At 35.4% G+C, this 27,151-nt stretch overlaps 1 protein-coding gene across 1 annotated transcript; it reads left to right on the plus strand.

Moving 5' to 3' along the window:
- The first annotated feature begins 1,692 nt into the window (after window positions 1-1,692).
- Window positions 1,693-26,177, plus strand: LOC149790128 (uncharacterized). The gene is made up of 3 exons (XM_089973167.1): window positions 1,693-2,949; window positions 17,861-17,941; window positions 26,097-26,177. Exons 1-3 carry the CDS (start codon window positions 1,693-1,695, stop codon window positions 26,175-26,177), a joined length of 1,419 nt encoding a protein of 472 aa, XP_089829293.1.
- The last annotated feature ends 974 nt before the right edge of the window (window positions 26,178-27,151 follow it).

The following is a 27,151-nucleotide window of genomic DNA, read 5'->3' on the forward strand; positions in this document are numbered from 1 at the left end:
ATAACAGGTTAGAGTTGGCGTAATCTTCTTGCTCCTCTTTTTATCTCACCCAACCACTTTCGGATCATCAGTCATAATTCGGAAGTCACGCGCAGTAAATATTTTCACAAGGTCGTCAGAAAGTGCAATGTGCTCAGTTAATCAACGCTTTATTGGGTTAGCACTGCCAAAGGCAGCGCGCGATCTAAGACATTTTAAAGGCCTTGAAGTATTTTCAAGAGTGCACAGTTACCTACTTTCCAGACGTGTAAACATGCATTTCGTTCAGAAACTGCGATCAAAATATGCCTCTTACAGATACAGTGCAATCTGGCGAAAATGACAGCGTGCATCCGATATTATATTACGGCATTATTACTGAAAGGCAACATAACAACAGTTCGAATATGCTAACTAATACGTCCATCCATTTCAAAGTTACTCCCATAAATACAAGTTACATTCGCCAGTATAAAACAATGAAATTTGCAAATGTGGCAATCATAGTACCCTACATTTACTGTAAGCTATATTATAGGAATCGGATGAGGACAGTGTCCCAGCCACTGAGGTTCTCACTCCGGTAAGAATTTTAAGCATTCACACTCTGCTGGTGAAATCACAATGTATATTGGATTTAAAACGTTTGGAGAATTCCATACATCCCGGGAAAGTACAATGGAATTCGTAATATTTAAATTACATTAACAAGTATTGTTTAGATTTGGAACAGAGAAATGACAGGTTTTATTTTGCCTGTTAGATCGAAGTTATCGAATTCAACTTGCTTCATAAAGAACCCTGGGAATTACAGCACAAGTTGGATAATGAAGGTTTGCATGATAAAATATAGCTTTGGAAAATAATTTGAAATATCACCCCAGTCACCTCCCTCTGAGAAATTATTTAAACTTTTCTTGGATAAGCTGTCCAACGTAACATAAAAAATCGGCTTGTGTCACTGGATATGTTTATATCTCCAAGGTGTTGCTAAATGGTATGTGACACAAGCAAACCACCCTGAGGCACATACGATGTTGAAAGCCGGCATGCAGTTAGAAGTGAAGTTGATCACTATATGAAAACCATACCGAGAAGTTAATACAAATTGGCCTTTAACAATTGGATAACCAGAAGAAGAAAGTGTGTAGAGGTACATGGGAAGGTCACTGATATGATTCATTGACGTACTGTTTACTAATTAAGAGCTTTGTTTGACTGTTGAAACACCCATCGTCTCTTGCACACGATTCCCTGCAAGTTTGTGACATGTAGTGTCAATGCAGGTGTTTCAATTTGCTTGGACATATGATTTCTTTTTCATGCCGTCATGGTACAAAGAGATTTACAAAATGCTGTCTGATAACATTGGTGCGAAAAGGAGAATATTGAAATATTAATAGTTTGCATACGCTGCAGATTTATACATTTTAACTATACCCCGTGCTACACGTCGGAGTAAATAGAACAGTACGTAGTAATTTCCGATATTTCGATTGAATGTTTAACAAATGGGATGTTGCAATATTTATAGCCATAAGTATGGAAAGTGTTTGGAAACATTTTAAGATGAAAGAATATAGAGCATTGATTATATGAAACGAATGATTTCACATTATTGTTATTATTATTATTATTATTATTATTATTATTATTTCTATTATTTCTATTATTATTATTATTTTGCAGGTATCTAAATGCACGTAGAATATAATGGAAGGACTCATTCCCGTGTATTATAGCGATGTATCTCTTAGATTATTCCATGTCCTGGACAAAGTGGGACTGAGGGAGGATATACGTTGGAAGAGGATAAACATGATGTTTCAGGCAGATGAGATTGAATCTATGGTTATTGAAATTCCTTATCATATTTTTGGGAGTCAAGCTGAGGCTACCACCACCCAAGGACTACAGTCAGACCTTGATATGCTTGCTTGTCTTCCCCACTTCGTCGTGCTGCAGAGTATCCCGTCCTTGGAAACTTTTAAATTTACATACATCATAGTCAGTGATACGAGAATTCCACCAGGGTATGTGAAATTACAAAGATTGGACAGAAATTCATTATTGCCAGTGTTCAATGCGGAAGATGAAGATCACTTATTGGATTCAAACGGTCGTTCTGTTTTATGCAGTCGTAATTTCTTCTCTATTGGTGATATTAACGATATGGAGCGGCATGGTCCAGCACATAAGACACAGACCAAAAGCATTTCAGTGGATGCTGTCGTGGCATTGAGAGTCAGATCTTGGCCTGCTCAGGCCTCTCAGTGGGAAAACAGGATCAACAACTACCCGTCTCGAGCAAATATAGCTCTTATCAAGCAGACTGGTGCTCTACTGGTTCCAGTTGGTAATCCACTAAGTCCAGAGAAACATCTGGAGTGGAGAATATCTATTTCATATGGAGAAAAAATTCTTGTGTGGCAATTCAACTCAACTCAATACAAATGCTATGTTTTGCTGAAAATGATCAAGAACGATTTCGTGCAACCCATTTGTGGAGAAAAAGCGTTGAGCAGTTATCACTGCAAGACTTGTGTATTCTATGCTGTAGAAAGTACACCGTCTTCCCTGTGGCAACCCAAAAATCTGTTATTGTGTGTTGATCTATGTTTGAGAACACTGTGCCAATGGGTTAACAATGGTTACTGCCCAAATTACTTTATACCAGGAGAGAACATGTTCCATGGTAAAGTGTATGGCCATATTCAAGTTCAGTTGCTAGCTGTTCTACTTGACTTCGTGAGACAGGAGGGAAAATATCTCCTCAGGTTGTCATGTGATGATATAGGTCAGAGACTGACTCGTCTTTGTCAGACATCTATAATCGATTCAATGAATCGGGCGACAGATGGCGTGAAATCAATGGGGTTAGCAATTGCTGTTTTAAATACTCGCATACACCGTTTTAGGAAGATATTTGCTTCCCTAGATCTGGTTAAAAAAATTACTTTTGTGAAGAAAGTATGTTGCACACATACAACAATACGGACAGTACTTAAGATGTTATGTTCTTCTAGTCTTGGTTCAGATCTGGCCTCCCAGTGTTTAGCACATGATGTAATCGACCAGGAAAGTCATGATATCGCTCACGACCTTCTCGTGTTGGGCTGCTTGTCTGATGTGGCCTCTGGAAGACTGAAACTGGCTGCTTTTTTTTGATGCTGGATAATTTCATCATGGCAGAGAATGTTCTTCATCAGATTCAAGAGAATTATACATACCTGGTCACTGATTTCCCAACTGACCCGCCAGAACAAGCTCTTTGTAAAATATTGGAAGACAATCTCTCAACAGCCGATCTTGTGAGACAATATGTTGCCTTTTCAGTATCTTATTTTCCGTCAGAGATTCGTTGCGTGCCTAAAGTGTTAATTCTGCAGATGCTTCTGTCAAGAGGTTCACACATAGCTAACATCCGTACTTCCCAGTGCTCTTTTGTTGATCCAAAGTTTTTCTTGCACTACCTTGAGTACCAGTGTTACTTCCGACAGTGCAAAACTTCGCACAAGATGGCTGCCTTGGACAACATGCTGTGGGTGGTATTTTACAAACATCTAAGATACAGAGACTCCGCTCTAAACCTGCTGGCATATTGTTTAAAGCAGGAGGGGATGTATATGGACGCATGCAAAGTACTCTGCATATCAATGAGGTTAAACAATGAACACAATACTGCAATCTGGCAGATAGCTTTCCTAATTAATGATGCTTTTAGGTTGCTGCGGCAGAGACAATGAACGAAAGGGACGTTACAGTAGAAAGAAAACATTAAACAAGATACATTTCCGTGCTAAGTGTACCTAATTACATTTTATAACGTTTGTATCTTTCTAATTCCAATCATAGAACTATTACGACTATGTGGTCTTAAAATAAGTATACAAAAAAGTAAGAAGCAATAAGCTTTGTAAAATTAAAATAATTTTCCTTGGATGCAAAGGTCAAAATGGTAAAACTTTATTATTGCGAACTAAATCGCAAATAATCACAGAATTACAGTAACAAGACATAATTTTTAAAGTGTTGATTAAACTTCTAGTGGACATCCAAATTAAACCCAAGGCTGATAGACTGGATGTGCCTTTGGTGTTCCATGTAGTGGTGATGTGCCAAAAGTCTTTTGTTGGATCACACTAATACAATATCTGTACTTGAAATTTCAACATAAGTTGAAGTCCATTATTCCAAAAAAGTTTGTGTGGCGAGATCTTTTAATTTCCTCTAATAAATCATTTTTTATAAATCAAATTCCAGACAAAATTATTTAATGGACACAACATTAACACAATCCTGCTCAGATCTTAAAGCACGAATGACGTATTTTCAAATAAACAAGATTTACAGTTCAAACAATCGGAGCACCTGAGATTTGTTTCGCGCTTTCTAAATTCTGTAGTCGTAGGTGAATTGGTCCACTTACTGTTACATATCGTTAATAATTATGTTAATCAGAGCTAAGGCAGGGTACACTGTCCTGGAGAGTTCCATTTTCTAGCTCATGAACATCTGAAAGTTGGTTGCCACCTTAGTTTTCATTTCCCGACCATTTACGAAATGTGTGATCCATTTATGTATGCGACTTGCTTAAAACTGTAGTGGTTTAACTTTGGAATCAATCCTTGTAACATAAATGAAACGAGTGGAATTTGGACTATGTGCGTGTGTGTGTGTGTGATTTGGATTTTTGACGTAGTTTTAACAACTTTTCAGTCATATCGCTACGATGTCTGCAGTGTGGCACTGGGGCATCATGCCACACACATGTGGCATGATGTCCCACCCAGTCACATTATCCTAACACCGGGCCAACCAGTCCTAACACTAACCTCTTAATGCTGTCCGCCAAGCGAGGCAGCTGTTAGTACCATTTTTGTAAGTCTTTGGTATGACTCGGACCGGGATCGAACCAACGACCTCCCGCATCCGAGGCGGACGCTCTAACCACTAGGCCACCGGAGCGGTAGGAATTTGGACTAATGAATGACACAACCGCAATGTGTGTGAATGACAAGACTTGTGTTATGAACGATATTAATGATTGTACAAAAATAATAAATGAAACAATGTATTCAATACCTGACTTTCGCACACACCCTACACACATTCAAAAAATATCATGTTCCGAACCATGCCGTGTGCACTTAGGTTCAACATCCAACTTTGAATAAAAAGACCACACAATATTAGTTCCACTTTGGTACAACTTCCCAGATTCATACTGGCTCAACTTCACCCTCCACCAATTTCTGTCTGGGGCCTCATCACTTCCCACCAATTTCAGTTTGACGCAACAACGCCTCCTAACAGTTACAGTCTGGTTCACCTACACCTTCCCCTCCACCAGTTTCAGCTACAAATAAATGAAACTGGTAGCGTATAATACGAAATACCCTATCACACAAAATACTCAAATACCTGTATATGAAATGAATCAATATCCACTCAATGAAAAGGGGCCCCGAGTAGCCGAGTGGTCTAGAGCGCTCTATGATAACGGATCACTGCCATTTCACCTTTGCCTAGGTGGTTTCGAATGTCCGATTCTGCCAATGTGGGTATGTGAGAAAGCTTCCCAGTAGCTTCTCCTGGGTCAGTTGCTCTTTCCTGGATTTTCCCGGGTTCTTCCTCCACCATTAATACTGGCCGCCATGTATAGCCTATCGTGTCCTGAAAATTGGCGTTAAACCCTACAACAACAATAACAACAACTCAATGAAAAGCATAAATGTACATTGGAATCAAAATTATTTTAACACCTGTCCCTTACCCCTATTGTTGTAGTGGTGTGGTTCCAAAGTGACACACCGTGACAAGATCCATGTAATGACATACCGCTTGTAGTAAAACCTTACTATTTAAACTATGTGAAAAAACAAGACGTTCAAGAACCAAGGGTAAAATACCCCTGCATATCGAGAAACATGGGCATCTCGTTACTAGCGATCAGCAGCGAGATGTTCTCATTCAGTAACTATAATTCAAGGTAATAAAAACAAGCTATTCTAGTTACCGCTGTTCGCGTCGACAAAGTATACATTGTCATCGTTTAATGCAAAACCGAATTATTTTCTTTCCTTATTCCGTGATAGTCCTTTCGTCAAATTAGATCGGAGGGTTTTCATGATTGAGAAAACTGCGATTAGGTTCTGGTCATATCATATTTTCGTTTTGCATTGATAGCCAGTTTTATGCTTAATTACAAGCGTACACGTTAACCTTTAGGGGATCTTTTGTGGAGAAACTCATTTTGTTTCATGCTAGTAAGTATTTACATTCTTGGTCGGTGTTACGGTCCGCTATTCATTATTGTCTCCATAATGGTTCTGATGATTGGTCTCTACGAATTTCCATCTGCCGGATCATTTTAGGGTTTTTGGATAGAAATTACAATTGCTTGTTTCCATGTTGTGGAGATTAAAAAAAAATACATTTCATAGCCCAGCGTGTCCTCCCCTCAAGAGGTGTTTCTTTTATTTTCTTTTTCAGATGAGCTCCTCTACGAATAGCAAAAACAGTACACTAGTTTAGCAACGACCATAAGGACCATCAGAGAAAGTATTCTTTGCAAACTTGTCTAGACTAATGCTGAGCTAAGGTATGGTTTGGTTGTGTTAACTGTGAACAATCATCTAATCCTAGCATGCAAAACAAAATGCACAAAACCTAAGTTCCATTGCCAAAGTATAGCCATGTATCCACTCCCCCTTATGTTCCTTAGAAAGATTTAGCGTACAGTAAATTAATATAGTTATTGAGAAATTACTTGCAAATGTGTACTTATGAACTAATTCTTTCCAAATCAAACACTCACTTCCTGAGTCTATTTTATGCAATTTAAACCTACTTAAAATTCAAAAATTTTTGAAACAAATGACAAGAGATCATAAATGTTTGGCTATGAAGGGAAACGTATCATCTGTGATGCGTTGTAACTCAATAAACAACACACCTTACGGTCACTAATGGGTTTCGGTGTTTATCATGCCTTATAGCATGAATAGAACATCCCCCACTGGGTATAAGTGCTTAGTTAATACCTTTTATAATGGGAAGTACAGCAGCTGAATGTAGTAGGAAATGCATATATAACCCTCTGTCACAACTAAAAATAATTCAGTTTATCCAGAAAAGGTATCTTCTCATTTAAGACATATAGCTACAATACCATCTGAAATAATTAAAACTAGCAGCATACTAGTATATTGTGCATATTGTGCATCTCTACAATGACCGTGATATATACATGTTGTTGTTGTGGTTGTATGATTTAACGACATTTTCAGCGCAAGATATGATATAAATGGCGGACAGTATACCTGGTAGAGGACGAACCACCGACCCACGATAAACTACTGGCTAGATTTTTCACGTACCCACCTTAGCCAAGCCTGAGACTCAAACCCACGTAGACAGAGGTGAGATGTCACTGATCAGGATTGATTAGCGCGTTAGACCCTTCGGTCACTCTGAGCCCCGACATATAACAGAAAGTGCAGCCACCGCGTGGAAGGTGTGACTGATAGTGTTGCCAATCAATTGTGGATAACGATTAAAACATATAAATTATCATTCCTTGGAACTATTATCTGGAATATACCACTTTACTATTAAATTGAGAAAGTCAAAATGATTGGTATTTAATATTACTATCGTGTTAAAAAAATTAAATTTAAAGAGAATGATACTATTTACCGTAAGTACAACAAAAACATTATTATGACACATATAAACATGAAATCCATTATCCTCCAGTTTGTTGTTGTTTCTAGCTTCGTCGGTTTAGTTGTCAGTTTTGTTGTCATCAGCCACGACATACAGGGAGAGTGAGTGAGAGCTGGAGAGGGGTATCTGTATCCATGACTCTAAAACTAACAGATTCACCAACACACATACACACAAGATATATATATATATATATATATATATATATATATATATATATATATATATATATATATATATATATATATATAAATATATATATATATATATGTATATATATATAAATATATATATATATATATATATATATATATATATATATATATATATATATATATATATATATATATATATATGTGTGTGTGTGTGTGTGTGTGTGTGTGTTTAACTTTTGACAATGTTCGTATATTGTAAGGGTCACATTGTAAATATCATATTGCATTGCCAACGTTTCGTAAATAGTAGTTAGCTTTAATCCATAACGATAGACTATGTACGATGATGATTATTTGTAAACAACATGTGTCCTTGGATCTGAGTTAGAAACATTGGAAAAAGTAGAGTATACCTGATCTTTACTAGGTAGCTTATTAAATCTAAGTAAAGAGGCAAATTTGATGCGGCACGATATTATTTTATTTTGCACTACTTTTATCTCATTCATGAGGAATGCTCCTATACAACTTTAATACGTTTTATATTCGATTATAAGCAAGAGAACGTTCTACCGTATAATTTGTTATTTTTCTTAATGAAAGGAGGCGTTACGTTTATCTATTTTTGGGCATATGTGTTATCGGTTATTGTAGGTCGTAATGGTAATTTTGTAAGCAATATATTATATAGCTAACGTTTGTCCATGATTGTAGACCATACTTAAAGTTATAGATCATTTGTAAACAACATGTTTTTTGGGTCCGAGTTTAGAAAATTGGATGTTCCTTTCAATAAACTATGGCCAGCCTGATCTTTGTAAGCAATTTATTAAAATTTAAGTATACTGACCTGACTTGATTACTAATTTCATTGGACAATGACCCAAAGCCTGTGCCTCTTACTGTCTCAAGTTTGTATGGAAGGGCTTTACTCAAAGTAATTATTTTTACCATCTTCATATCAGCCGTTGTGGAATCAGTTTTCGTTGAGTTCGTCTATAGTTTGAGATATTGCATTTATAAAATAGTATTTGCAACCACAAAGCGGTTATTGACCTTTCGACTAAGCCATTTTTGGGAGAATTTTGAATTTCTTTAGTAACAATCATAATTATATCATTTTGATTCATTAAGGTTACTATATCATCAGCTACCTGCATATTAGAACATTCAATAGTGGAATTCATTTAGAAAACTGTACTTTTTGACTGGGATTGTTTGAGATTCCAGTCACAATACTGTAAGATCCTTTTTAAATTTCTAAATTGTGTTTAAAGAAAAAAAATATTTTCTGAGGTTTATTGAACTTTCTGATTTTTGCTTTATTTTGTTACTTTTTTTAAGACCAAATGTTCGTAACAATATAGCGTATACAGTTTAATGTTAAACACAGTATGTATGTATGCATGTATGTATGTATGTATGCATGTATGTATGCATGTATGTATGTATCATTGCATGCATGTATGTATGTACGTAAGTACGTACGTGTGTGTGTGTATTTGGGAAACTTTTTTCTTTGCATGAACATCTTTCCGAATAGCAAGCAAACATTTACCTGCTTTCTGGCAACCTGTCAGTGAAATTATGATACGAATAGCCTCTGATAAATATTAGAGTCAATTTGATAAGTAAGACTACTCTGGTGGATAAATATGTAAATAACGGAACTATGAAATCATTTAATTTTCTTTTAACTCGCCTGCTTTTGCTGTCTAAACATTGGGTTGCGCCAAGTCACAGCCGCAGACAACTTTTGCTCCAAAGAAAGAAACCTCAACAAAAACATTAGCGCATCTTGCATCTGCCCATGTTTAGAAAATATATCTTCCCTACGCACACTTCTGGTAAACAACGAACCATCCCTTGTATTAAGTATTCTCTTATTTCAAGGATATTATTATTTATACTCATTAAATGACGTCATTCCCATTTAATAATTGCCAGTTTTTCCCGAAACACAGACAAAAAAGTCTAACGTAAATTTATGTGTCCGTATTTTCCTTGTGGTGCAAAACTGATGATGTTATTGTTCCTGACATAAAGATTGTAAACTTTATGAATTTGGACTGACCGATTGGGAGTAGAACGTAAAGACCCCAGATTCGCAGGGGACAACACGTGTCATCTCCACAGTTAAGTTGTCAGAGTTACAAATTCGGTCCAGAACAGTATTATATATGTTCAATTTGATATTTGATTTATTTCGTATATTTGAATGAACACATTCCTAATAGCAATTAATATTTTTAACTATCCACATTAAATAAGCTGCATCCACCATTATAGCAACCTATGAGATCATAACTATTTATGTATATTTTAAAAAAGACAGTCTTTGAGCAGCCTGGTGAATAAATACTCAAATGATGTATTGTTTACTTTACTTTAATCACAGCATCATATAAAACTTGAAAACGCACTCTGTGCAAGCGCGAGAAAAATTCCACGTATTCTTTACTGCGTCAAAAAGACCAATCATCACATTGCTAGATGCTTTACAAATATTACAATGTTGGTGTTACGCAGTACAAAAGTTGTAAACAATAACATCCAAAACAAATTATATTCCCATCCAGTTTTTAATGTTCACCTACGCTAGGGATCAAGACAACGTCACTTTACAGAGAACAATTTTGTAGTTTTACGCCAGGGCAATAGTTGATCAAAACAACAGTGTTGACAAAATAAAGACTCCCACTCCTATTGGTCAGAATCGTTATCATTATCAGAAGTGAACTGGCATTTGTTTATAACATTACTGCATCGATCTGCTTAAAATCCTTTAAACTAAAAGTACCATATACACCCATGTCTCTTCTCTTAACGTTAATCAATATTCATGCAATAAATTGGAGGGAAATGTTAAGCAGTAATATGATGGCAACACCTTCCCCGCTATTAGAAAACTTTAGTTTTTTAACCAAATTATAAAGGATGGATAAACAAGATCAAGTGCTCACTATTTGGCTGTATACAATTCAGTGCAATTACCTTAATTCATCGAATTTAAAAGCTCTAGCATCTTCCTGGTAATTAGAGTTCGCCAAATAGCATATAGTGCAGGTAGTCAATGACTCGCTGAATATTTCCACATTCCGAATGCAACAGTTAACACAACACATCAAGCAAACATTTTGGATTCACGTAAAATCAAACTGATCTGCATTACAAAAGTACTTGATTATTACACAAGCTATCATACACATGATCACATGAGTCTTAGCTGAGATAAGTCAAAAAAAAATGAACACTAAAGCACATATTCTTAGACTCCAGTACGTGACAATCCATCAGCATTTGCATTCTCTGTTCTCCAATAGTGTTGTTGTTGTTGTTCTGGGTTTAACGCCATTTTACAGCACGCGATAGGCTATACATGGCGGCCAGTATTAATGGTGGAGGAAGAAACCGGGAAATCCCCGGAAAGAACCACCGACCCTCGAGAAGCTACTGGCAAGCTTTCTCACATATCCACATTGGCCGAATCCGAGACTCGAGCCCACGCAGACAGAGGTGAGATGGCAGTGATCCGTAACGGAGAGCGCTTTAGACCACTCGGCCACTCGGGGCCCCTCTCCAAAAGTGTCTGATCGTGAACTCGTATGGTTGCAGACACAGGAACCATCTCAGAAGCCGGTGTCTTTATTTTGTTTTAGCTTAGCCAGATTAGCGGGTTATGGACAGTTTCGAATCTGAATGGAGCACCACACAAGTAGTAGTGAAGAGATTTTATCGCCCATTCTATCCATGACATTCTTTCTCAATTGTAGAATAATGCTGCTCCCTGGCAATAGTTTGCGGCGAAGAAACGCTATAGGATGTTCGTCCTTATTTTCATTGTACTGACTCAAAACAGCTCCAATGCTCACATCACTTGCATCCGTTTGCAGTACAAATGTGCGTTCAAAAATAGGACTGATCAAGATAGGTGCCTTTTTAAGTGCATTGTTTAAGTCACTGCATGAATTAACAGCTCTCTCATCCGATGTTACACGATTTGGCTGTCTCATCCTTCTCCAAATACAAAGCGGAGCCAAGAGTTCAGCAAAAGTCTTGATGAGTTTTCTATAAAAGCTCACCATTCCTAGAAAGGATCGAACTTCGTTCTTTGTTGTCGGGAGTAGGAAGTCAACGATAGTTTTGACTTTGCCGTCGTCCGGTTTAATTTGCCCTCCACCAAAAATTTAACCAAAGCAAACAAGAATATCTTTTCCAATGTCACACTTGGAAGGTTTAACTGTCAGATTGTTTTCTCGTAATCTCTCCAAGACTGCTCGTAGATCCTGAAGGTGGCCACACCAGGTCTCACTATAAATGATGATGTCATCAAAGTAAAATGGAACATTACGTAATTTGGACATCAACAGGTCCATCAAGCGCGAAAATGGAGCAGGTAAAGTTTAAATCCCAAAAGGCAATAAAGTAAATTCATAAAGTCCACAGGGTGTCACAAAAGCAGATTTCTCCTGCGCTTCTTCAGACAGCGGTATTGGCCAGTAACCTTTGGTCATTTCGAGTTTGCTAATTTATGTTGCATATCCCAACTTTTCAAAAAGTTCATCTATCCTTGGTGTAGGATAGGCATCAAAGAGTTTGATGTTGTTCAATTTTCTGTAATCACCATAAAGTCGCAGACCTCCATTTGTCTTTTGAACAAGTACAATTGGTGAACACCATGTGCTTGTAGATGGACTTGTCAATTCTTGCTGTAACATTTCGTCTACTAAAGCCCTGACTTCAGCCCTTTTTGCATGGAAAATACGATAGTGTGTCTGCGTTATCGAAATGTCTGTTGTTGTTCGAATGTTGCGAGTGATCAAGTTGGTTTTGCCTGGTTTTAAAGTTAGCACGTCTTCAAACTCAGATAGTTTGCACACCTGATCTCACTGTTATATCGTCAGTCTGCCATTCAGACCGATTTTGTCCAAACTCTCCATGTCGACCAGTGGGAAGTCGTAAATTGTTATTTTCCTTTATTAAAGAAGGGGTTACTTATATCTATATTGTGTGTATCGATTGTCCGTTAATGGTAATTTTGTAAACAATATAATTCATAACTGACGTTTGTCCATGATTGTAGACCATACTTAAAGTTCTTGATCATTTGTAAACAACATGTTTACATCATTTTGATACATCAATGTTACTATGTCATCAGCTACTTGCATATTATAACATTCAATAGTGGAACTCATTCAGAAAACTATACTTTTGGACTGGTGATATAACTTTTAGAATTGCTTGGGATTCCAGTCGCTATACTGTAAGATCTTTTTTAAATTTGTAAATTGTGTAGTTAAGAAAAACAATTATTTGCTGAAGTTTATTGAACTTTCTGATTTTTCTTTTTTCTGTTACTTTGTTTAAGACCAAAGGTTTGTAACAATATAGCTTATTTATATTAAAGTTGAAAACACTATGTATATATGTATGTATGTATGTATGTATGTATGTATGTATGTATGTATGTATGTACGTACGTACTTACGTGTGTGTGTATTTGGGAAACTTTTTTGTTTGCATGAACATCTTTCCTAATAGCAAGCAATATTCGTAATTCTATAGATATCCAATAAAAAAAACATTTACCTGCTTTGTGGTAATCTGTCAGTGAAATTATGATACGAAGAGCCTCTGACAAATAATAGTTAATTTGAAAAGTAAGATACTATGGTGGATACATATGTAAATAAAAGAAAATGAAATGACTTTGCAGTTCCGTTAACTCGCGTGCTTTTGCTGCCTAAACATTGGGTTGCGATTGACGTCAAGTTGGTTACTTATTCCTTATTCCTTATTGAATAAGGAATAAGTAATCAGTTACTTATTCCCGATTCGACATACATTTGGTTACTGATTCCTTATTCACCTCCTGTTGTGTATTCATTATGTATTTATAGTTCCATAAATAATTGTTTATAACTTCTTGAAGATTAAAAGTTCTTCAGGGCATAAATTGGTGTTATTCTAACCCAGTTAGAGAAAAAAGTGTTCTTTGGTGCCAGCTATATATAGCTGACTAGGGACAAATCATGGACTATGTGGAGGAAGGGTTAGGATATTGGTGGGTATACATCATTAGTAATTTGAAATAGGATTAATTAGTTGTGTTAGATGTTTTGATTGCGTCCTGTTGTGCATGGCGCGAAATATTAGTATTTGTGTTCGAAAAGCTTACTAATGGCTCAAGTAAACATGAAACCATAAAATACCATACAAGTGTAAAATTGGAGATTTCACTTATAAGATAATATCTTACTTATACAGGTGGGTCAATAGTCTCCTCTTTAAAGAGTTTTGACATGGACTTTTCATTGACATTTTATCTCTAGGGGATAGTATCGAGCCACGAAAGAAGTCCTGATGAATCTCATCGAGAGGAATCAGCATAAAAAGGGGCAAGCTATGGGCACCGAGTATGAAAAAGACGCAGAATTTGGATCGATTGAATAGACTGTTATTATTGAAACCCTATCAATTTCAACGCCTCTCGGAGAACATCTAGGTAGGGATCTCTTCCAAATGTATGAAAAGTTTAAAGAAAATTCGTGGACCCGATATCTTGGAATCCGGAGATTAATATATGATAGTTGTAACAAAGTCCATTAGCAGATTACCTCTTCAGTCCATATATGGTTCCTACAGTTCACCACTAAAATGATACTGACATTTATTATTGTACGATATATTCTAAACAAATATACATTTGACTCCCAAAAGCATTTTTGACGGCCCTTGTCTAATGCAAGCGGAAAACATAAGAGGGTCTTTACGGATACCAGCATTATTTTAAACTTTATAATCTATGAACAGATTGCAGCCAAATATTGAGAAGCTTTAACCTTTACTCGGAGAATTTTCATTTCAACCCCTGTTTGACATTGGGTAAAGATTAAACAATCCTAAGAGTAGGAAACCTTGGAAGACAGTCGAGACGATTTCTACGAATTTGCGGTTAAATAAAAGAGGTCGAGCACAACACATGCGATCAGAATATTATACCTAACGTATATAGTTGGGCCTCTACGTATCCTCTTTAGAGAGTTCTGACAATGGACCTTCCTTGATGTTTTATCTCTGTGCGACAGAGTCCACCCACGAAGGAAGTCCTGACGAATATCGTCGATAGGAAACAAGGATGGGTACAGGGTATGAAAAACACTAAAATGTTCATAGACTGTATCAAACGTTTGCGCTAACTGAACCTCTACTAATATGATTTTTATTACAACGCCTCTTGGATATTATGTCAATAAATAAAAGGAAAAGTGAAGAAAACACACCGAGCCAATTTCCAGAAATTCTCGAGTAGATACAGTTAGTCGAGCACAAAACATGACGTAATACTTTATATTAATTTTTACATTTGAGCTAATACGTCTCCTCTTTATATAGTTTTTACACACACCCATCCTTGATAATGTAATAAATCTGAGTAACATCCATTTGCATACAGCTCTTCATTTTAAGGATTTCATAGATTTTAGTGATCACTTGGTTAGTTTTGGGAAGTCTGTGTCCTCAACCCGACTAATTAGCCAATTGCCAGGGCAAAACATCACATATTGCAGTGTGGATGAGATTCCAGGATGGATTGTTTAATTTTATAGTGAGTTCAGGTCAGAGTACCATAAGTGTACCTGTAGATGAGACGTCCCTGCTAAAACCTACCTTTATGTAACGATTATGTGAGTTTATTTGCAGTATTCGTGATTGGTGAATGGTAAATTGTGCAATAGAGTAATTTAGAAGGGACGGTTCCGTTCTCTGGAGACGTCTCTTGTTGTTGTTATAATGGTAGATATGGTGGAAGGTTATAGGAGAAATGAGGCTTAAAATAACAATTTGACTGGTCTGAGGTAGCACAGGCAAATTAGTTCCGTCCATAGGTGATTGAGTTGTATATTTTCACGGCGTGAAATACTAACGATACTATATGGAAATGGAATAATGAGAAACAGTGCAGCTGCCAAGTTAAGGCATAAACAGCGATATAAAGGGCGCCTTAGTGGGTACCGGGTATGAACAACACGCAAATGTTAATAAACGGTATCAATAGTGTGTACTCATGGAAATCTTACTTAGAGAATTTTGATTTCAACGCCTCTTATAATTTTTCGAAATAAGGCCCCATTCTAACAGCAGAAAAAGTTTAAAGAAAATTCGTCGAGCCGATTTCGAGAAACTTGCGACTAAATAAAGGAAGTCGAGCAGATCACATGCCTTAAAATTATATACATGTGGGCCATTATTCCCCTCTTGGTACAGTCTTGACACGAACCTTCCACGGATATTTTATCTCTAGGAGATACAATCCACCTTCGAAGCAAGTCCTGACGAATTTCGTGGAGACGAAACAGCGATATAAGGGGCGCTTTAGGGGGTACCGGTATGAAAAACATGCAAATGTTAATAAACGGTATCAATAGTTTGTACTCCTGAAAAAATTACTTAGATAATTTTGATTTCAACTCCTCTTATACTTTTTCGAGATAAGGCTCCATTCTAACAGCAGAAAAAGTTTACATTGAAATCTGGAACATAGCACTAGTCATTGTTTATTTAGTGTGTTCTTCACGCATATGTATTTAAATCTGGAACATAGCACATACAATTGTTTTCTTTAAGTGTACCCATATATACACTTAAATCTGAAAAATAGCACGTGTGATCGTTGTTTTAGTGTGTACACCTGTATGCATTGAAATCTGGAACATAACACTGTTATTGTGTTTTAGTGTTTACACCTGCATGCATTTATATCTGGAACATAGCACATGTCATTGTTTTTGTAACATGCATATCTGTATACATTTAAATTTGGAATATAACACGTGTCATTGTTTTTGTAGTGTGTATGCCTGTGTGCATTAAACAAGCATATTACAATTTGCCCCCAGAATCATTGAGCAATCATGCTTCACTACCCCTGGACAAAATATTATAAGTTGTATAGACCAAAGCCACCATTCCCAAATATCATTCACAGGTCAACTGTGCCTTTAAAAGTTATCAGTTTCTTGCCATTTGGTAATATACAAATGCACCTTACTGCACATCAACACAGCACATTCTTACTGTTGTTACACTTTCTTACAGTTGTCACACATTATTACAGTTGTTAATTTCTTACAGTCATCATACTTAATTACATTTGTCACACTATCTTTCAGTAGTCACACTTCTTACAGTTGTCACACTTTCTTACAGTTGTAAAACTTTAAATACGGTTAAAACTGTCTTACCGTTTGCACTCTTAATTACAGTTGTCACACTATCATGCAGTTGACACATGTCTTACTGTTGTCACATTTTATTAATGTTGCTGCATTCCTTGTTTACCATAAAAGTCAATAAGTTGCAATATGTGTGACATGCTAATATAAGGGTTTAACTAATATTGGCCATTTACAAATTTGTCCTGATAAGACCTGGTTACAATTAATATTTAATGGTTAGTTCCCATGAATGTAGTCTCAATCTATTATCACAGTATTTTCCCTCTCTTCTGTTGGTGACAATGTTTCGGTTCATTTGAGTTATTTTTATTATTCATATGAAAGATATTGTTTGTTCTTTAGGGCACTATGGTTTGCTTGCATGTGGGTATTTTTTACAACAGTGCAAGTTAATCTGACAATGAAGAATGCTCAAAAGTAAAATGTAGACCATATTGTTTTTCTTTCAGTTTAATCTCTCCTAAAGTTGTTTGTTAATCTGTGACAAGTACTTAACTCATTTACATACACACATGATTTATTAGGATTGAACAAACTGAAAAGATTACAATTGCCTAGCTAATGTACCGACTATATAGGGAAAATAGTTGTTGCCCGTGTCCAGCTGGGCATTTTAAATCAGCTGTAAATCATTCGGTCAATTCTGAGTTAAGATAGTTTTATATTAAAAGTAGTGTTAAAACAGGAATATAAATCCAGAAATGATTATTTTTTCATGACGTGTATTATACTTTTTGCATGAATATGTTTCAGTATTCACGTGAGATACAAAATATTGATGAAATTGAAAACTACGGAGTAGTCTTAAACCAAATCATAGGTGTTGCATTGCAGGTATAGTCTCCCAGTTTATTTTATGTTTTGTAAAGAACATGTAATTCAATTAAGTAGGTTGAATGGTTGTTAGTGAAAGCAATTGTAAAATATACACATCTTGTACACTTTATCTCATGGCCTGCATAACTTATCAGTTTATCAGGTGAACCAACATGAACACTCTATTCCCCTGTAATAATACTTTGTTGATAGCATAAGGGTTACATAAAAGGCGCAATTGCTCCTGAATAATGTACTTGCTCTGATTCCTGATCCAGCTGTTGCATGTCGAAAACCTGATAAACTAAACTTTGACCATAGCAAACTTGTTGACTTAGTAGCTTGTGGGGTACTTGTCAAAAGCAAGCATTTCTCATTTTCATATTTCTTTTTTTTAAAATTCACCTTATTCTTCAATACCAAGGTAGCTAATTTTTATATATGGAATAGTGATATATGGGTTTATCTTCAAACTTTATGGCTTCTAAGACGATATCATAGAATAGTAAAGTGTTGTCATTTTTCTCCGTGTTGTAACAAGAGACATGTATTCAACTGTTAGAAATATTCTTCTCTTTACCCTAGCCCTGTACAAAGAAGTTTTGGCTTAAATTTTGAAAATGTATCAGCTAAAATTATAACTTACTATTCTGTACTCCTCTGTGCTTTCAGTAGAATACATTGTGAAGTGTTATAAAACTTCAGGTAGAATATACAGTAAAATTGATTTATAAATAAATAAATAAATAAATAAAACCAGAGCAGGTCAGGATAACACATTGGTCTAATAAATTCATTTGAAATGCTGTTTTTTTTCTGTATTTGTATGTTTAAACCTTCTAAGATCAAACTACTCACCGATGTTTCCATCTTTCTAACTGTTCATCATTTGATTTTCAAAACCAAACTTCCAAAAGCATTTTATCACGTTTGTTGCATATAAACATATCCTAGTTGGACACCCGGTCGAGTGGGTAATGAGATCAAGGTTGATATCTGCAATAAACTGTGTACAACATGCATTGTCCTTTAACTCAATACTTCCCAGATAGGAAGAGTGGTATCAGTATTAATATACCATATACATTAACAATACTATTTAAATTCTGCATTTTACATTTTAATTGATCATATAATATTTTAACTGATCATATCTTTGTAATATACGTCACTTTTCAAAATTCCAAAACGAAATACAATCTAAAATTTTTGGAAATTAGATTTTATAGGTAATCAGCCCGTCTCGCTTATCTTTGTAGACCACTATCAAGATGACACTTAAGTTCGGTTGCTAACTGAAACTTCCTGGTTGTATAATTTAATCTGTAAATAGAAAAATTAATAATTATATCTGAGATTCAAAATAGGATATGTCATCATAATATATGCCAGCAGCTGACTGTTTCAGAAGATATAAACCGTATTGAAGACAGAAGTGTAGGAAGATCAAATATATGTATAGTATCATTTGTAGTAATATATTTTTCAAATGTTGTAAACTGATACAGGTGAACAAGATACAATTATACTTTAAAAATGATGCATATACGTTTAGTGTATGTATTTGGAAGTACGAAACCTGCTGGTGGTTTTTATGATCACAAATCACTGAAGTACTTCATCTCCCAGTGATAAATCTTTGCTGACAGCACAAGGTTAGATACGATTGTGCGATTCATTCCAAGGATATTTGTTTGAATTTAAACCTCCAAGTTATTGCTGGTTTGAACCAGATGGTGCAAACATGGAATAGCGAGGACTTGGTGACTGTACAGCACAAAGTAGGCAGATTTGATGGATAGTTTTTAAACTCAGTAATTTGGCATCCTCAGATTTATTAATCCAAACCTCAGCTTATACCTAAAAATGCAGAATAGCCCATATTTTTGTAATTGAAAGGGAGATATTGGCTTAAGTTCAAAATGTATTGCTTCAAAGAGGATAATATAGAATAATTATGTTTTTATAAAGCCTTAGGTTCAGGTACATTACAAATCACCATCTCCAGTTCAACCTTTGGTCGCATAAGCCACTAAGGTATTCTTTCTTCCTAGTCATATCAAAAAACGTGTTCAGTTGGATGAAGCAATTTTAGATTTGTACCCCTGCCCTGTATAAGGAAGTGCGATTCAAATATAACAAATGTGTCAGGCCAAAATTATGAATGGTGTTATTTATGATAAAATGTAAGGATCACAAGTTAGCTATTAAAAATATTAACTTACTTTAACGTCTGTTATTGGACTTTGAGCACGTCATAAAGTACTGGATGGTAGGTAATCATAAGTAAATTATAACAAGAGGTATGATTAGGTAGAGATATCGGTTCGTTAATCATATGTCTGGCCATCCCATACCAATATATCTTAACCCTGTCTTTTTGCATACATTATTGCCTATAAGGAAAAGCTAACTTAGTACTGAACAAACTTGGTACTTTTTAACTAACTTTACGTCCTTTATGTTTTTCTTACAAGTCAAATATCAAAATGGTCATGCACTATCAGTAGAGCTCATTATGAAGTGTTATAAAAACTGGTTTGCAAATGTAGTAAAAATAAACAAATTAATGAATAAATAAATGAAGATAGAGAATAACAACATTAGAGCTGGTCGCAAGAATACATTATTACAATAAACTTATTTCAAATACCAGAGTTCATTTTCAGCATTTATATCTGTTTTACCATTTATAATTGGCCAAGTGATTAGAGCAACCGCCTCGTATTCAAAACCCGGTTAAGACATACCAACAATGGTACTAGCAGCTGCTTGGCTTGGCGCTCAGCATTAAAAGGTTAGTGTTTGGACTGGTCGGCCTGGTGTCAGGATAATGTGACTGGGTTTGACATAATGCTACATGTCTGCGGTGGCATGATGCCCCAGTGCTAGACATCACTACAGACTGTCACATCGCTGACATCAAAGCACTCTGACTGAAAAATTGTTAAAGCTACATTAAAAATCTAAAACACGCGGACACCGTTTATAATTGATTCGTCACCCCCATCTTGTTCTCATTATAACTTTTCATTATGTATTCTTCAGACTTAAATTCCAGACACATCGTATCAGGCGTATCATGTTTAAAGTGCCCTGACCTGTCCCTCCGTATCATGAGTACACCGCAGCACACTTAATATGACATGTATCACCATTCCCTGGGGATAAAGGTGTTTGGTCAGCATTATTATATCCTATACATTAATAAGTAACACGTTAGTTCTGTATTTCACATTTTAATTGACCATATTTTTAAACAAAGAATATTGGTTATATATGTCGCTTTTCAAAACCCCTAAATCTATTATAATCAATAATTTTGGGAATTAGGCTTTATTGGTAGCCAAACTCCATCTCACCGATATCTGTATGCCACTACCAGTGTGACACGTAAGTTCGGTTACTAACCCTTCCTAGTCATGTCATTTAATATGTAAATAGAATACTTAGATAATGTATGTGAGGTGCAAAATAGGATAAGTCATTATGGCACACACCTGCACATAACTGTTTAGGAAGAGAAATACAATAAGAGAGAAAGAAGTAAAGGAAGACAAACACTTCAGTCACTTGTATTTCTATATTTTACACATGTTCCAATCTGATACATGTGAATAAAAGACAATTCTAATTTCACTGATATATATTTTCAGTTTTTATATTTGGAATGATGCAATCTATCAATGCCTTTTATGGGTTCAAAATAATGAAATATATTATTGCCCTGATAAACACATTATTTGCATTTCAATGGTTAGACGAGAGAGGGTAATTTATTTCAAGGATGTCAGTGTTTCAGTTCAAACTGCCTAGTTATTGCAGCATTTAATCTTTTGACACATGTATTTGTTTTTCCTTGTCATAACAAGTGACATGCCAATTTGGATACGATAATATTAGATTTTACCCCTTAACTTTACCAGGAAGTTTTGACCCAAATATCAAAATGTGTAAGCCCAAGATTAGAACTAGACTAGTTTATGTTGAAGATAAGATATTTGCAATATTTATCTTACACACAATTCAGCCATATTGAAATTCGAACCAACAAATAATACTTCAAGGTGTTAAAGAATTATAATTATTTTATAACAAGAGGTATAATTAGATAAATTGGTTAGTAATATGTCTGGCCGTATAGACCCCATCCATCCCATACTGGTATATCTCAATCCCGATGCCTTGCATACGTTATGGCTTGTAATGAAAGGTACCATTATTACTAAAACAAACCTGATCTATTTTAACCAAGTACAAGTCTTTCCAATCTTTTTATAATAGTTGTGTATGAAAATAGCTATGGTATTCAATATTTTCTGTGTTGTCAAATGTCAAAAGAATACATTGTGACGTGTTATAAAACTTTGTTTGCAAATGAAATAAAATATATTTAAATGTAATAACCGATGAATAAATAAAACAATAAAGATTCAAGAACATATGGAACCAATAAATTAATCAGAGCCACTAGTTCTTTTTTATTTTAAGACTCGTTTATAGCTTTGTCTTCTCCATTTGTCCCCGCCCCGTTTGTTTCATTCGAACCGTTTGTCTTAATCTTCAGACTTACATTACGGACACGTTTTCTTACAGCTGCCATATTTAAAAATGCCCTAACTTGACCTCAGTGGTGTGAGCCATGCGAGCAAGGAAGATAATGATAACTGGGTAAAACATGTATTGTCATATAGATTATCTTTTCCAGGGGATTAAGGGATGATAGCCATATTAATATATCCGATATATTACAAATAACACTTAAAATCTATATTGCACCTTTTACTTGATTGTTGTTTTTTTAAAACCAGACTATTTGTATTATATATATATATATATATATATATATATATATATATATATATATATATATATATATATATATATCGGTTACAATCAATAAGTGTGGAAATGAGGATTTATTACTTGTGACCAAAATCTTGCTGAACCTTTTAGACCACAACTAATATTACACTTAAATTTCGTTACAAACGTTTCCTAGCTGTGTCTTTTATTCTGTAAAGAGAATACTTAGAAAATGTAGAGAGGCTCAAAATAGGTTAGGTCATCAAAGTGCACACCTGCACACGACTGTTTCGGAAGATAAAAACTTTAGGAAATAAAGCAGTGAAAGAAGACCAAAAACATATATTCACTCAATTGTATTTCTACATTCCTAAAATGTTCGATACTGCTACAGGTTAACAGAAGAGAATTTTAATTTAATATTGAAATACATTTGTTATTTTAAATGACAAAACCTTATAATGCCTTTTATGAGCTTTAAACATTGAGGTACCGTATCTCCCTCATTAAATACTTTGTTGACATTATTATAGTTAGATAAGAGGGGGCAAATAATCAAACTGATGTCTGTGTCAATTCTAGCTAGCGAGTTAATCTTGAATTTAATATGTTGGCACATAGTCAGTCATATATTTGTTTTCCCTTGCCATAACAAAAATCGTACTCATTTGGACGACATAATGTTGGATTTTACCTCTTCCCTTGAAAAAAATATTTTGACCCAAATACTAAAAATCTGTCAGCCCAAGGTCATGAATAGAATAATTTATGATGAAAACAAAAATAAAAAATCGGCTATTTGCAATATTTATCTTACTTTAAAGTTTGCAAAATTGCGATTTTAACAAAGCATTAGCAAAGAATTCCAGGTATGGTATAGCATGATATATCATAAGATAGATAAATATAATGGTTACTAATATGTCTGATCTTATTGAACCATTCCCATAGAATACCCACAAACTAGACTCCAGTTTCTATCATATGCTAGAGACTTCCATTAAAAGAATAGGTAGTACTTAACAAACTAAATGTCTTTAACCAACTTCTTTTTTGTAAATTGGATATTAAATATAAATAAATTAATGAGTACATAAATAAATGAAACTGGTGTAGTTCAAGATAACTCATGGGTGTAAAAAATTCATTCAAGATGAAAATTCATTTTCAGAAATTTTATCTCTCTTCTTTATCTTCCCCACCTTATATTTCCAACAATGTTACACCTGTTCTTCAGAGTTTATATGCTTCACACATGTTATCATCTCTCTCACATTTAAAGGTGATCTGACCTGACCCTCGTTACTATGGGGCATGCCAATAAGTAAGATATCTGCAATAAAGTAGGCACAGCATGCAAATGGGTAAGCAAGTCATACTAATCACAGTCATGTAGTTTGATGCTTAGACTTGGCACATCATTCATAGTCATCTAGCATGATGGGTAAACTAGGCATAGTAATTGTAGTCATGTAACTTGATGGTTAGACATGGCATATCATTCATAATCATCTGGTTTCATGGGTAAACTAGGCATAGTAATTGCAGTCATGTAGATTGATAGTTAGACTTGGCACAACATGCATAGTCATTTAGCTTGATGGGCAAACTATGCATAGCAATTTTAGTCAAGTAGCTTCATGGTTAGACTTGGCACATCATTCATAGTCATCTGGCTTGATGGGTAAACTAGGCATAGTAATTGCAGTCATGTAACTTGATGGTTAGACATGGCACATCATTCATAGTCATCTGGCTTGATGAGTAAACTAGGCATATTAATTGCAGTCATGTAACTTGATGGTTAGACATGGCACATCATTCATAGTCATCTGGCTTGATGGGTAAACTAGGCATAGTAATTGCAGTCATGTAACTTGATGGTTAGACAAGGCACAATATTCATAATCATCTGGCTTGATGGGTAAACTAGGCATATTAATTGTAGTCATGTAACTTGATGGTTACACATGGCACAGCATTCATAGTCATCTAGCGACAATTTTCTGTGTCTTACAGTTTTGTTGGTCAGATCGTTTATTGAAATCCTGCCCCAAATAGAAACATTTGAATTGGATGATTTGTTAGTGTTTTTATTCCCCACAATTTGCTATGATGCTAGAATTTCAAATAGACATTCTTTACTTCGCTGCAGTAGCAAATATATGTCATGTCAGTGGACTTCAAAGGCACTTTACACATGACATGTCATCAGGCTTCCATGCATTTGACAAATAACTTGCAATGCTACTGGGGTTTTAGTCACGTGACACATACTATGTCATGTTGTCAGAGTTCCAAGGCACTTGATGCATTTAATGTAATCCGGCGTCCAGGTACATGACACTTACATGTGATGTCACTGGCTTTCCAGGCACATACCATGTCATGACAATGGGTTTGCAGGCACTTGACACATACCATGTCAGATCACTGGGTTTCCAGGCACTTGATACATAACATGTCAGGTCGACGGGATTCCAGGCACTTGACACATAACATGCCATGTCACCATGCTTACAAGGACTTTACTCATGATATGTCACGTAATCGGCCTTCCAGACATCTGGCACATACCATATCATGTCACTGTTCTTCCAGGCATTTGTCACATGATTATACAGTATATTTTTTTAACTTTAACAATATCTTTACCATTTTAGAAAGAATAGTCACCCTAGACTTGGTAATAATTTTGATATTATTAGATTTTACAGTGTAGGTTTATTCCAAACACACATTTTTAAAAATATGTAAAATTTTCAGAAAATATTTGACTTTCTATTGATAAGATTTATAGTGCCTTTAAAATTTATATTTGAAATAAGAATATAGAAATCAATATTGACACTATCACAGCACCTACGTTCATCTTCGAAATGCTGCTTTCATAGGCAACGTGACATGGATATGACTCCAGGAAATAGGTACACATTGGTTCTTGGGTATCTTTTGATCTCAGGTGTTGATACATTTACGGGGGGGGGGTCTTGTTTACATGTTTATAAGGAATCAGACATAGGTTTTGAAATAGCGTTGATAACAATCCCTGTGTATTTCTAGGCCTAGATTTCCTCCTATAAATTGTAGATCCACGCGGTCAAATGTCAGAATAATGGGTCCTGACTATCATCACACCCACTATAGAAAACTTCCTAGGCATACATTTATAAGGAGAGATCTACTGGTATGTGGTATCAAGCTACTGTTCATTTGTCATATTAGTTGAACTGAATTATTGCTCATCCAGGCAGCTGGAAAAAATCTATATCTGCTTCTCTGCAAGATTTTTTATGCGCACAAACTTATATGTAAGTGTTTAAGCGATGTCATAGTTGTGTTGATTTATCTTATTATTTTATTACAGTATGAAGAGAGGATATTTGTATATGCTCTAAATGTGATTCCTGCAAACAGAGATGATGAGTTTCTTAGAATGCACATGTGATTCCTGCATATCTGGATGATGAGTTTCACAGACTGATTCACATGTCCAGCCCCACTTTTGAATCCTGTGTCAACAATCTTCAACGCTGTCCTGAATTTGGTTAAGTGAGAGTTGGTTGAAAGGAGCTTTTCTCAGTTTAATTGTGTATTACATGAAGTTATCTTAGGGGCCTTGTTACTTTCAAATAGTTGACATGTTTGGGCATTACGTTTTGGCGATATAGTGCAGATCGCAAGCAATCAAGGCATATTCAAATCATCTCAGATATTATTTGCTTGGCCAGAGGATGAGGACTTGCAAGATAGTGTCAACATGTTTATGCAAAGAAATGGCTTCCTAGGAAAAAGTTGGTTCTGGGAATACAAGGCGCACAGGACGGTACCCACATTTGCATAAGCTACCTGGGAATTGTGAGTGCCCTGCTTAACACCCATACTAAAGCAAGAGTACCCGATAATTTTACCCAAACATATCAGAACAGGAAGGCATGTCATTACACATGGTTACAAGCTGTAAGCAATTCTAATATGGTTTCTACAGATCATTTGTCAGGTTTCTCTAGTAGGTTCCATGAAGCTTTGAAAGCTACTCAAGGGTAAATTTAGAAGACTTAAAAATCTTAAAGCAATTTTAGTAGAGACTGCCATTATTAGAATACTGATATGTTGTGTGTAACATAATGTGTTTCTGATGCCTCGTGATTACGTGAATGAATTTTTGCAGAAAGATGAAAACTTGGCAGGCAATCAATGCCTAAGTTTTGTTGTAGATAATCGGGTGAGTTATGGTGAGGTGACTTAAAGAGAAATATTATTAGGAGAAATCTTTTTCATGCACATATCAGTGTATTTCTATTTGACAGGAAATTAGTACAGATTACAGCATTTGAGTATTGAACATAAACCCACTTTAGTTCTTAATAGTTTGTGTTGCAGAATAACTGCTAGAAGTTTAAACTGTTGAAAATGTTAAAC

Source organism: Sinohyriopsis cumingii, chromosome 10 (genome assembly GCF_028554795.1).
Source record: "Sinohyriopsis cumingii isolate HCF-2022 chromosome 10, ASM2855479v2, whole genome shotgun sequence".
Lineage (NCBI taxonomy): Eukaryota > Metazoa > Mollusca > Bivalvia > Unionida > Unionidae > Sinohyriopsis > Sinohyriopsis cumingii.

Bases quoted from the DNA above. Each gene is read 5' to 3' on its own strand.
- LOC149790128 (XM_089973167.1), top strand. From the start codon at position 1,693: ATGGAAGGACTCATTCCCGTGTATTATAGCGATGTATCTCTTAGATTA. The intron at 2,950-17,860 runs GTATGTTGCACA...AATATGTTTCAG, and splicing joins AAATTACTTTTGTGAAGAAA to TATTCACGTGAGATACAAAA. The intron at 17,942-26,096 runs GTATAGTCTCCC...ATTTTATTACAG, and splicing joins TCATAGGTGTTGCATTGCAG to TATGAAGAGAGGATATTTGT.